Source organism: Crotalus tigris, unplaced genomic scaffold (genome assembly GCF_016545835.1).
Source record: "Crotalus tigris isolate CLP2741 ecotype Arizona unplaced genomic scaffold, ASM1654583v1 scf7180000019060.718356, whole genome shotgun sequence".
Taxonomy (NCBI): Eukaryota; Metazoa; Chordata; class Lepidosauria; order Squamata; family Viperidae; genus Crotalus; species Crotalus tigris.
Window position 1 is genome coordinate 463,065 of NW_024097351.1, and position 13,453 is coordinate 476,517.

Genomic DNA, 13,453 nt, shown 5'->3' on the forward strand with positions numbered 1-13,453 from the left:
GCCAAGACTGGAAGACTCTATAACCTTTCCCTTTCATTTTGCCCTTTTCTTCCCTTCCCTTCCTCCTTTCCTTCCCTTTTTTTTCACTATTTACTACTTCTCTTTATTATTTTTACTTTCTGTTATGGTTTTTGCTTTGTTAAAAATTTCTTGATAAAAATTATTTTAAAAAAGTGAACATTTTCCTACATAGCAGAAGGAAAGTTTCTGCCTATTGTTTTTAAATTTCCTAGGACAGTGGTGGTGAACCTATGGCACACGTGCCAGAGGCGGCACTCAGAGCCCTCTCTGTGGGTACACGTGCTGTTGCCCCAGCCTCGCCTCCCTCCACGACACCCTCCTCACCAGCAGCCCCCTGGAGGAGAGTCGCCCCCGAGCGTGGCCCACACAGAGCAGCGCAGGCAAGGACATGGCAGCCAGGCAGCATACACAAGACTCTGCCCTCACATCCCATCGCGCACAGTTGATGCTTCAGGGCACAGACAGAGGGTGTGGCCGCCATGGCACTGCTGGGCTGCCTGGGCGATTTGTGGTGGGCCCTGGAGGTGGTAAGTGGCCCTGTGGGCAGGTGGGACAGGGGATGGGGTGGGAGTGGGACAAGGGCAGGGGGTGGAGTGGGGCGGGGCCAGTTTTGGGGCACTCAGTCTCTAAAAGTTTCACCATCACTGTCCTAGGATATCCTCCTCCCTAGAGCAGAATCATTTCAGATGTCGCATTCCATATATATAGCATTAATTATCCCTCCTTTTACTTACAGTTGCATTGTAATCAAAACAGATGTGGGGACCCTTCCGGTAACGTGGCTTCTCTACTAGCTCACATTGATTGCGATCTCCTGGAGGAGCTTTGCGTGGTATCAGCCAAATGAAGCAGAAGATAAACAACATTAGACAGATTAAAATGATGTGAATTAGAAGATTAAAAAAATAGAATACAAATGCTAACAGATTAAATTATCTCCGAATATTGAACTGCTCCTGTATTCCAACCTAATTTTTGTGATTTCTGTCCTTCCTCAAATCCTTCCTTGTTTTTGTTTTCCTCTCTCTAAAGTCTGTAATTGTATCAATGTAAATGGTGAGTGGTGGGAGGAAAAAAAAAACGTGAAAGGACTATTTTTGTGAAAGTTCTCAATGGCCAGTATATTTAAATGGGCTCCTATAGAAATAAAAATATTTGTAAACAAGGAGTAAATAGACTAGATGGCCTTTTGTTTGACTCCCTAGCAGCTTGTCATACACAAAAAATTGTAATGCATAAAATATATTGGTCAGCTGATTGTTGGGTTGTCTTATAGCACAGGAAAGTAGGTCATTCCAGCAACTCACTGCGCTTTGGGATGGAAAGAAAAGAGGAACGGAGCAAGAAGTATCCTTCTTCCCTCACTTTGAATAATATTGGTTGGAGATGCTGCCTTTCTTTTGTCACTTGATTCATTTTCTCTCCTGAAAGGTGCTTGAGAGGAAAGGAGGGAAATTGCTTTCCTTGCAGGAATTCTGATGTTGGGTGGAGATGGATGAGGGAAATTACATGTGTGTGCATTTATACAGGAGAGTATAGCTCCTGTCTTTCAGTGCAGCTCTCTGGTTCTAGGCAGTTTGTCTTCAACTTGATCTATTTTAAACTATATTTATAAACGTTATACAATATCATGTTAAAATTCTGCATGCACTTCCTTCTTCCCCTTCTTGGGTCTCCAGAGCAATTAATCATTGGTTAGTTGTCAATTAGTCATGACCACTTTGGATTACTTCTACTATCTGATGTAATGTATCTCTGAGTTGGAGTTTATGGCCTGTTGTGGATTTTCCATAGACCTGTTTGGCTATTGCAGGTATAATAGAGGAGAAGATATGTATCTTGAGCACTGATGTTACCTAGTTGGGTAATAAAATGTCTGCAAGCAAACAACTAAGCTCAGAGAACACCAAGAACTCCACTACTGCAGGTACAGATTGTTGGACCAGATGCCGTTTGGTCTGATATAATGTAACTTGTCTTAAATTGTTACAAAATTTCCTTTTACATTTATCTACATAGTCTACAAAATTGTAATGGATTTGAGTTCAGATGATTGTATGTTTAAACTATTTGTGATAATATGAACGTCAAACTAGTTATGGGAAATGTATCTCAAGTAATATTTATAAAAATACACCAGAAAAAACATCAGTTAATAATAGGCATACCATCTATTATACTGTTTCTGACTTGGAATACAACTGATTACCAATACCTTTTATCTCTGCTTGGAGAAGTTTTGTGGATTCACACTGATTGCATATTGGCTTTTCTGCTACAACAAACAGAAGATTAGACCCAGCAAGCCTTTGTGCATGGAACAGCCTGGAGAAAAAGGGAGAGAAAAAGAGAAGCAGAAGTACTGCTATCCTATTATCCTATAATAGCCTATCTAATTTATAAGTTGTGTCTGCAAAGAAGTGCTTTGCTAGTAGCATTTTTTCTTAGTAAAGAGCTTCAGCTTCTGAAGAAGCCATCATAGCTGTCTCATTCAACTCTATCATCTATCATCTCTATCCTATCTATCCATCCTATCTATCCATCCTATCTATCTATCTATCTATCTATCTATCTATCTATCTATCTATCCATCCATCCATCCATCCATCCATCCAGTGGTGGGATTCAAATATGTGAACAACTGGTTCTCTGGGCAACAAAAAATTAGCTACCAGTTCTTCCAAAGTGGTGCACTATCTCACCTATCTAGTTGGGGATGGAGAAGGTCATTAACTATTTCCACTCCTGTAGTTATTCCAATAAACATTCCTCCTCCCATCAGCATCAAAACAAAGCATCTATTGATGTTAACAGAAGCATGAAAACAGTTTTAAAGTTATATTTTTAGGATTATTGCTATATGCACTTCTCAGAGCATTCTAGGAAATGCAGTTCTTTTAAAAAAACCCACTGAATTTCTAACAGAATCATACCATCATAACATTCCCCAGGAGTTTTTGTGTCTAGCATAATACTGATGTTTATTGGGATGTCATTCATCTTGTGTAATGGCATCAGAAGCTGTCTGCTGTTTTCATTAAACAATCAGTTACAAGCATCCTATAATTTCTATGACAGATACCACTAATTTTGGTACCTGTTAGTGGTTATGTTCCTTAATCCCACTGTTTTTTACAAGGACTGAGCTGAAGAACTAGAGTCTTACAATGTCTGAACCTTTACAACAGGGATTCTTTCTACTAACCTAGAGCAATTTCCACAGTCAATGATGGTGTTGTAGGTATAGTTAACAGAACTAAAATAGTATTGGGTTTGCTTCATGATGCAGCTGGTCTCCTTGGATTCCATGTTGTCTGCTGAGACATCCTCTGTTTAGACACATAGTACATATAGTGAGTTCGCAAATAAAGGCATAAACATTTTTAAAATCTTTCCTACATCACCTAAAAAGCAGTTCATCCGGATTGGAATGGCCTTTTCTAAAGCTGTTCTTGTGCCAACCGCTACTGATAACGGTGCAAGAATGTATGGGGGGGGGGGGGAATTCAACATTTCATCCTATATTTCCACTTTTACCTTACTGTTTGTTTTTTCTCATCTACACAGACATTTATTTTTTACTGTAGAAGTGTAACATTTCTCTGCTCAGTCTAGAGCAGTGTTTCTCAACCTTGACAATTTTAAGGCATGTGGACTTCAACTCCCAGAATTCCCTAGCCAGCATGGGGAAATCTAGAGAATCAACCTAGTTATTGCTTTTCATTCTGCTATCTTCTACTAATCTACATGAAAGCTTGTTGTGTTCCCTTGTCCAACTAATTCACCTTGTGAAATTGACTTACACCTGCTATTTTTTCCATTGCAGAAGGTCAATTTAGCAACTTATTTATTGATGGCTGCACTCCTTTTTTTTTTGGCATGATAGATCAGATTTATTGGCGTATACTCTGGTGAAGATTTATGTGTGCAGATTTTATATTTGTGCCCTAAAGCCCCCTGAAGCTGCACTCAGAATAACTAGGTCACAATTTGCTTCTCAAGATTAAAAAGCACAAAGATGAGGGATATTTTTTAGAGACCCGAACCATTCAGTTGTAGCAGTAACATATTCAGTCACATGATAATGAAGGAGCAACTGACAATCAGATAACATTTAGTTTTATTTTCACTTCCTATATTAATCCAGCTATAGTTAATTTATAGTTCCTCCTCCGGCCATTTCATCCTGTGGGAGCTGAAAGAAATATACAAATAGGGATTGTTACCTGTTTGAAACCAGCTGTTATAGGCTAATCCATACAGGAACTGCTGAAATAGAGACCTTGTGGAAAGAAATAACAATTAGGTGTCTGTAAAAGAAAATAATTTCATGTCACAACACAGAACAGGTTCTTTGAATTAATTTTGTTTTGACATCTCCAAGTTGAAAGCAAAAAACCCCCCAAAAATATAAACATGAATTTGTAGATTTCTAGGGAAATTTAAAAAACAATAAAATTACTATTTTAGATATTTCCACTAATATTTCTGCAACAGATTGTGAGATCTATCCTAGAATGGTTCGTGTTTTGTTACATCTAAACTTCTGCAGTTTATCTCATTAACTAAAAGAAAGGAAAAAAGAGAAGAAAGTAAAAGAAAAAAGAAAAGAAAAGAAAAGAAAAAGACTCACCATGCAGCTGCTGAGCTCCACCAAGCCAGGTTCAAGAAATCTGCCATGGTTGGCTAAATGTAAATAAATAAAGTATGCTTTTAAACAGAACACAGTTGCTACTAGGAAGTGAATATAGTACTTGGGAAATCCAAGCTCAGTGAACTGCTGTTTCTCATGTGTTAATAGTGTAAATATCAATCCCTAATTTTCTTTCTCCATGAGTGTTGGGCTACTCGAAGTCTGAATTTCCTTGGGTGAACAGTGTGTAATGGTAAATATAGTAGGTGCCTATTTGAAGGGGACAACTATACAATTCAGATGGTATCCATGAAGCTTATTACATTAGAGCTGTCCTTTTCTAACCACCATCAGTGCTTCATCATTTATATCCTAAAGGTGCTTTTTCAAGAGGCAACTGGACTTGGTTTTCTTTGAAGACATTTCGCTTCTCCTCCAAGAAGATTCTTCAGCTCTGACTGGATAGTGGGAATGGAAAGATTTCAGTGAAGGGACACAGGGCAGAAAACATCCTGCAGAAAGCACAGTTTCATAACACAGTCCTTTCAGCAGATCCAAGAAATCTTTCCATTCCCCACCATTCAGTCAGAGCTGAAGAAACTTCTTGGATGAGAAGTGAAATATCTTCAAAGAAAAACAAGCAAGTCCAGTTGCCTCTTGAAAAATCACCTTTGGGACAACCATGACCTGGATGACTGAGAATCTACATTGACCAGTGATTTCCAACCTTTTCTATACCCCACACCCCTAGAACGCTTCTGATATATTCTTACAAAAGTTTGAAATAACAGCAACAAATTATGCATATACACTATAATTTTGAAAACCCAAGTTTTCGTACCCCCTGGAATATCATCTTGCACCTCTGGTTGGGAACCCCTGCCATAGATATTCATCATTTACGCTTTCGCATGTGTGTATTCTACCCCTTAAACAGTGCTAGAAGTTTTGCTATACAAATTTGGCAGTTTGGCTTGGTCTACTATGTTAATAACTCTATCAAAAAGGCTGATAAGATTAGTCTGGCACAATTTGTCTGTGACAAGTATCCTTCTTTTAACTCAATAGGGTAGGTAGCCTGCATTCCCAGTTGATTTTTTTTTTTTGTCATTCATAGGGATTTTAGAGTTCTCTTTGTGTCAACTTATAGTAACCTCCTCAGTCAAATGGAGTGGCTTCCAATTTATATTTTTAGAGGGGGAATGGGTTGCCTTCTTCTTTCCCTTACACTGGCTACTTTGTAAATTTAAATACTTGCCATTCAGTGATGTGAAACATATTTACACCCGAATAGCCAATGCTTCAATCAGGTAAGATCCGATAGCATGGAATCCTGACTCACCACATAGACCCCACGTGATGCACTTCCTGTGTTGCTTGGAGCTTCTGGAGCACAGACAGATTGAAAGTCGTATGATTCTTTCTGTGTGAAGAATGAATTGTTGTAGAGAGCAGACATCAAATGGGCATCCACCTCACTGAAGAACTTTCCAACCTGAATATCAAACAGGAGAAAAGAACAATCATCAGTAATATCTATATATGTTGCTGTTTGTAAAAATGTTATTGGTCATACATTCTGTACATGAATATGAGAAAATAATAATTAATGAATGAACTGTACTAAGTAAACAGACAGTCATATTAGAATATTGAAAAATAAAACTTTGGTAATTACACAAATATCACTGTGAAATGAAGCAAGTACCCCCTATTATTTTTTTTTTTAAGAAAAAGAACAGCTCACCTGGTATTTGTAGTCTTCTTGGTTGGAGATCACCAGAAATCCACCATCATCAATAAGCACACAAAGCAGATCCTGCAACATGGGAAGAGGGAGTGGGTAGCTGCAATGACATGGAGTGTTGCTGCTATATTGCTTTTGTTTAAGGAGGCCACTGGCCTTCTTTTTCTTCCCTTATTTTATTGCACCTTTCTGCTCCACATGCATGCCAATATCAGCTTCCATAGGCAATTCGAAGTGCTAATTTTAAAGCCCATATCTTGGCATTAAGGAATCTCCAGGACTGTTTCTTTAACCCAACTTGTCTACCTGGTATGAAATACCTGGGAGAATTTCCTAATTATTCCCCAGGAGGCAAAAAGTTTAAAGCAGTGATGGCGAACCTTTTAGAGTCTGAATGCCCAAACTGAAACCCAAAACCCACTTATGCATTGTCGAGTGCCGGATGGGTGTGGCCCATTGGCTGGATGTGGCCAATTGGGTGGGCGTGGCTGCGATGGTAACAGCAGACTGGGTGGGACTAAAAAGTTCAATCAATCAATTCCAACTTTGCAAGATCTTTTCTTTTTCTGCGAGAAGTTGAAATTGACTGATTGAACTTTTTTTTTTTTGTACACGGCAGCGGAGGCCTAAAGCAAAAAGGTTGTATAAAACCCAGCTGAAGGCCTAGGACTGGGGTGATGGCGCACGTGCCCACAGAGAGGACTCTGAGTGCCGCCTCTGGCACCCGTGCCATAGGTTCACCACCACTGGTTTAAAGGCTTTTGTTTCTCTACTTTGGTGCAGGTGCTTTTAAACACCCCTTTCCCTTCGAATCTGTGCAGCTCTCAGCTTACTTAGCTCTAGGATATTATGAAAAATTGAATTAAAACAAATTTTGAATCTTGAATGCATTTCTGTCTTTCTACCCATTTCTGTATTTCGATTTTAGATTTCTTGATGTATTTTGTGGTTATATTTTTTATATAATTGCTTAGTCTTGAGTATTGTATCATGCATGTTTTACTGTTAATTCTTACTGAGATCAACTGAGAGTAAAATGATGAGGAAGGCTAAAACAAACAAACACACAAAACATCTACTTATGATCCAGACAGAGCAGTGATCTGGCCCTGCTGCCTCTTAATTCTTTCAAGCTATGGAAGTAGGCCCCTAGACTTGCATGTGAGGACAGCAGATCCTACAGGGTCCAAATGCACATCCCTATCAGTCATACACACACATCTGCCCAAACATGTTTCACATATCTTTAAACCTTCATTTAAAATAAATTGTTCTCAAACCACATTTAAAATCCATTTGACCTCCTTTTCTAATTCATAAAAAAATGGTTCCTCAATCTACTTTTAAAATAGAATGATTCCCCCCTCTTTCCTATAATCCACTTTTAAAATAAATAGTTCTCCCCTCCATTCTTTTATTTATTTTTATTGGTTAGCTGGCTGGCTGAACGATTTGCTGGGTTCTTCTACTGTGAAACCAAGAGTATTTGTTGTTGAAGGCACAAGGTCAGGAGGAAGTATGTTTGAGAGCAGGAAGAAAGAAGATTATAAGTCTTTATCAAAGGAATAAGTTATAAGGTGGAACATTTTAAAAGGCAGACAAACGGTGGGAGCATGAAGTCTCTGCAACCTTCACCCAAGCATAGAGAGCATAAGATGTAGACATTCTACATGATTGGTTTTAAATTGATGAATCAACTTCGAGGCAGGGATGGGTAAATGGGTGACGACAGCACCATCATTAGCCTTTTGATCTTGGACATCAGTCACTGTCTGATCCTTCTCCAGAAGAATATTCCATTGATATCAGATGTTTCCTGATCCTGTTAGCTTTCCATAAAGCTATCAGGACCTGACTGTTCTCAGTAAAACTTTGGATTCTGAATGGTTGCTATTGTCTGAGTGTGCGTTAGTGTGTGATTGTGGAAATGGGTTTCCTGTGTCCCTTGACACTGAGGATTTTTTTTGGCATAAAGTTTCTGTTTTTAATGATTACAGTTATGGAAGTTTGCAAGCCTTTCAGAGCTAGACATGACTGTAGCAGCAGAGAAACAAAGCAAATAAATAAAAATACATATAAGGAAACTTATTACAGGTTACAGATGGGTTTTTTTTACTGAGCAAAGGGAACATCCTTGTCTTCAACAGGAGATGGAATATACATTTCTGAATGTGCAATCCAAATTGCAAACATTGTCAATTAAAAAAAAAGGTACAATTTGCAATGTTTAAATTTTTGCATTAGTTGCTTTAGGCAGCAGATATTTCAGAAGCCTGCTTTTTGGGGTGAAGGCATTGTCCTTTGCATCATAACTATGTTACTTTTGCAGTCCTGCTCAGTATTGCCAGAAGTCAATTTTAAATTGCTTACTTTCTGAATTTTAAAAATCAAGTGGATTTTTACATAGTCTTCTGGTCAGAAGGAGTCATGCAGTGATGTTGCAGCTATTTACCTTGTCATTAGTATCACAGTCCATCTCACAGCTTGTGGAGAGGTCACACTGCAAACCAAAAAAAGGAGGCAATAAAATCAAGGGAATTCTAGACAAATCTTAGAACTGATTTATTTAAATCCACATTTTGTCTATAAATCTTTCATAATCACTTTCTAACACTTCTATAGACTCTATAGACACTAACAAGTACATCAAGGTTGTCCATGCCAGTTCTGAAACATTGGATCTGAATACTATACACCTCTAAAAGTTTACGGACATTCCATCATATAATGTTCTAATCGCCAAATTCACTCTTTCAATTTTGGGACAGATTGTATGTCACAGTGAATGAATTGTTGTCATCTAGACTGCGATGAGTGCATATGAATACATGAATCCATTGATTGGTGATACCTGCATGTGAACTCCAGGGAAAGCTCATAATGGAAAAACCAGAGATAAATTTGGGGGGGGGGAGTGCAAAATTCTGATCAAATGCTATCCACAGGGGAAAAGAAGTCTTTTAATTGACCTTGACTGGATGAATAAAAACAATACAAAAGAGTTCAGAAAAAATGATTGTATCATCTGAAGATCCACAAATGAGAATACTGACACTTTGGTTAGTGTCCGCTTAGAAAGAAGTCTGTTTTGAATAGAATAGTTCTTGACTTACAACCATTTGTTTAGTGACCATTCGAAGTTACAATGCCACTGAAAAACTGACTTACAATTTGTCCTCACACTTATGACTATCACAGCAGCATCCCCACAGTTATGTGATCAAAATTTGGGTGCTTAACAACCAGCAGGTATTTATGATAGTTGCAGGATCTCAGGATCATGTAATCACCATCTGCGATCTTCCTAGCTGGCTTCTGACAAGCAAAGATTCCCTTAACGACCACATGATTTCTTTATGTATCAATGGTAAGAAAAAAAAATAGAGCAAGTAAATGAATTTGGCTGATAATTAAAATGAGAAAACAACTAGAGAAATGTATTACTATTGGCATACAATTTTCTACACCAGCGTTCCCCAACCTTTCAGGGTTGGTAGCCTGGCACCGGGAGGGTGGGAGGGGGGAATGGTTTTGTGTGAGGGGCAGGGCGCAAGTAGGGTTGCCAGAGTGTTTGACGGCACCTGCTGCTTGCACCGGCGAGGCTGTGCATGTACATGTGCGCCAGTCCACCACTCAGGCTGCCTATTTGCGAATAGGCCATGGGCCAATAGTGGGCCACGGCTCACAGTTGGGGATCCCTGTTCTACACTCTAGATAACATGGCTTACCTTAAAAGAAAGAAAATGTACATCTATATATGGGAATATTAACTATGATTCTTATGATCATGAGGCTAATACAAAAAATACTTTTGTCATGTTTAGTAAACCCACAAAGTGTTTTATTTTAAAAAGAGTTAACTGTCAACATAATGGATGACATTTATACAATTATATAATTCAAAATTGTCTTGCTGTTGTGCTGTTTGGTTCGATATTCATCCATTTGTTTACAGTTTTACAAAATTTGGTAAGTTTTAAATATGTGAATATACTTTTGATTTATATACCAGAAACATATCACACTACAAAGAATTATGAATTTATCGATATGGGGGCTGAAAAAAATAAGCTATTTTTCACTGTTGGACTGGCACATTAATCCCACATTTATATCTTGAATAATCAATACATATTTACTTTCTTTTTATGACCTGATTCTCTAGCAATATACTGAAAAGACTAATATAGTATATGATACATGCCTAATGATGTGTTTAAAAAGTAAATGAATGATTTTTTGTATGTATTATTATTTTTAATAAGATTTATAAGGCCACCCAACTCAAACAGTATAGCTCTGGGTAAGTCTAGAGCATTAAAAACAATATTCACCCAACCTACAACTTTAATACCTATACACTATAAAAATATTAATGGCAAAATATAAAATATAAAACCAAGCCACATAGCATATTAGGTTGGAACATATAATATTGTACATTTTGGTCATTTCTTTTTGTCCTTTTATTGTCTTTATATATTTAATTTTTTTCCTTCTTTTCCTTTTATTGTATATTAATGCAATATTTATTTATTTTGAAACCAGAAATTCCCCAGCTCCAACCATGCTGTTTTCAGAAGCCCTAGTAGTCCTAGTAGTGTTCCTACCATGTTTTCCCGAAAGTAAGGCCTACCCCAAAAATAAGCCCCAGCTTGATTTTGGGGGGTGGGCCTAATATAAGCCCTATCCCCAAAATAAGCCCTAGTTTTGGGATGAGGCACACACTTAAAAATCAAGCTAGGGCGAGGGGTGGGGGAGTGGAGCTGGCCCACATGCCCTGCACCCACTCACCTTGCAGCCAGGCCTCTTTTCGCTGGCCCACTTCTTCTGCAACATCTTCTGCAGCCAGGCCTGCATTTCTCAGTCACAGAAGGCCTATGCATTTCTCTCCAGAAGGCCTATGCAGCTTAGAACTGAGCTATGGATTGAATCCATAGCTCAGTACTCGGCTGTAGAGGCCTTCTGGAAAGGCCTGATTGCGAAATGCAGGCTGGAGCTCCATTCCCACCTGCAGAATGAAGCTGCTCATTCGGCCGCAGAAGAAATGGGCAGGCTGGCTGGCTGGGGCTATTGGTGCCAGAAGTGAGTCAGACATGGTGCCAGATATGACCTGAAAATAAGACCTGGTGCCTCTTTTGGAGGCAAAAAAAGAGACCTGGTCTTATTTTTGGAGAAACACGGTAGGAATACCATCACCACCCCACACATGCATGCACGCTTTGATTACTTACTCGTCGTGTTTTCTGCTGATCTGTTTGATTGCTAGCAAGGACTTTAAATTTTTGTGTCCAGGCCTCCAAGTCAAGTTTTACTCCTACCACTGGGGAGGAAAAAGAATTTTATTTTTAAATTTGCAGATAGAAAGTTTAATCTGAGGAATATGAATGTAAGCACATTTATGGGAGGAGATTTTGCTCTTCTTCTCCCTTGCAGCTTCTTGTATTCCCCTGAAAAGTCTATCTGGAAGTCAGGACAACAGACGGCGAATTGAACTGACAGCGAGGAAAAAGGGAAAATCCTCCAAGTCAGCTGAAAGGACCAAAGGCAAGAATCCAATTCTATCTCTGTTTTAAAACACAAATTCTGATTTCATGATCTACATAGTTTTCATATACCTTAATGGGCTTTTTCACATAACTTTCCAACATAATCACACTGAAACTCAAGTCTCAGAGATGGTGGAAGGTGTCTCTGGAAATATGGAATGCTTGTAGAGCTTCAGAAAGCCTATGCTGAACTAAGGCAGATACAACAACAACAACAACAACAATAAAGCAATATGGAAATAAACCTCTGTTTGGTTATCAATGATAGACACTTGCAGATATAGAACTTTTATTATACACATTAGATTTAGAAAACTACATTACATTAGTTTGCGACATAATCGCCATTCAAATTGAGGCACTTGTCATAATGTCTTACAAGGTTTGAAATTCCTTAGTAGTATTTGCTTGGTACCAAATATGGGCTATGCGGAGGTGATCAAAAACATCCCAACGGAACTGCTTCAAAAGTTCTTGGGTGCGTCTACTGTTGTGCGGGCAAGCATTATCGTGAACCAACACCACACCGGAAGTGGTGCCATAGAACAGGGATTTTCAACTGATGGTACGCGTACCACTTGTGGTAGATTAAGTACACAGCCCTGCCTAGCCAAGTGTAGTGGGGGAGGGAAAGAGCCAGCACAGGCAAGGACTTACTGTGAGAGAGTCCTCTGGAGCTGCAGAATGGCTGGGGTGAGGCAAAGGCCCCAGGCTCACTTCTGGCTCATCCTCCCCCATGAGAAAGGAGGAGGAGGCGGGCGGAGACAGGAGAGGCTATAAAAGGAGGCAGTTTGGGTGAGAGAGGGAGAAAAAAAAAGTAGCAGCCTTGGGAGAAGGCAGAGTCAGCTCTAGCTGCATCGAAGGGAAAGAAGGAGGAGGAGGGTGGGGGAGAGGAGATCAAGCAGACCAGCCATGAGCCGATCTACAACTGTTGTGGCAGAGCCACCTGTGCTGGCAGCAGCAAACCAGCAAGAAATGCAGTGAGAGAGGGGTTGCCCTCCAAGAGGAATGAAAAAAGGCAGCTGGAGGTGAGGCACGGAGGGAGGGAGATGGAGAGTGGAAGGATTCTTATGTGTTTTTGTGATTTTGAAGTTCTGGGATTTGTGCAATGTGGGCTTTGTGTTCTTAAGGAGTGTTTGGCAATTTCTATTTGGCTGATGGCTGATGTCTTGTGTTAGCTTCTATTGCTCTTCTATTGTTAGCTGTAAGTTTTGCTACAAGGGATTTTGAAATATTTTTCTCCTGAATGGATTTTGCCTGTAGCAGTCCTTTACTTATGAATGGAGCCATTTGGGGAGGCTGCCTTAGCCAGCAGCCAATACTTACTACATCTTTTTTTCTTCCTTAAGTGCTGGCTGTGCTCCTTAACTTTCCTTTCTAGCCAGTAGCTAATTCTTAAAGGGGAATGTTCCTTCCTTCACTCAGCAGTTTGTCTTTTCTGTCTCTGGAGGCTTTTCGTTGTTTGGTGCATATATGGAAGAGAGAAAATATGGGGTGGGGGGT

The 13,453-nt window shown here is 39.3% G+C and overlaps 1 protein-coding gene across 1 annotated transcript in view; it reads right to left on the bottom strand.

The window, feature by feature from the left end:
• CACNA2D2 (calcium voltage-gated channel auxiliary subunit alpha2delta 2) overlaps positions 1-13,453 on the bottom strand; it is a 238,555-nt gene that overhangs the window by 7,502 nt on the left and 217,600 nt on the right. Inside the window, exons 26-34 of the mRNA XM_039358660.1 lie at positions 11,636-11,724; positions 8,854-8,901; positions 6,402-6,473; positions 5,997-6,149; positions 4,655-4,707; positions 4,248-4,303; positions 3,227-3,350; positions 2,237-2,346; positions 756-844 (exon numbers count right to left, since the gene is read on the bottom strand). Of these exons, the coding sequence (XP_039214594.1) occupies positions 756-844; positions 2,237-2,346; positions 3,227-3,350; positions 4,248-4,303; positions 4,655-4,707; positions 5,997-6,149; positions 6,402-6,473; positions 8,854-8,901; positions 11,636-11,724 (794 nt within the window). The remainder of the gene's footprint in view (positions 1-755; positions 845-2,236; positions 2,347-3,226; positions 3,351-4,247; positions 4,304-4,654; positions 4,708-5,996; positions 6,150-6,401; positions 6,474-8,853; positions 8,902-11,635; positions 11,725-13,453) is intronic.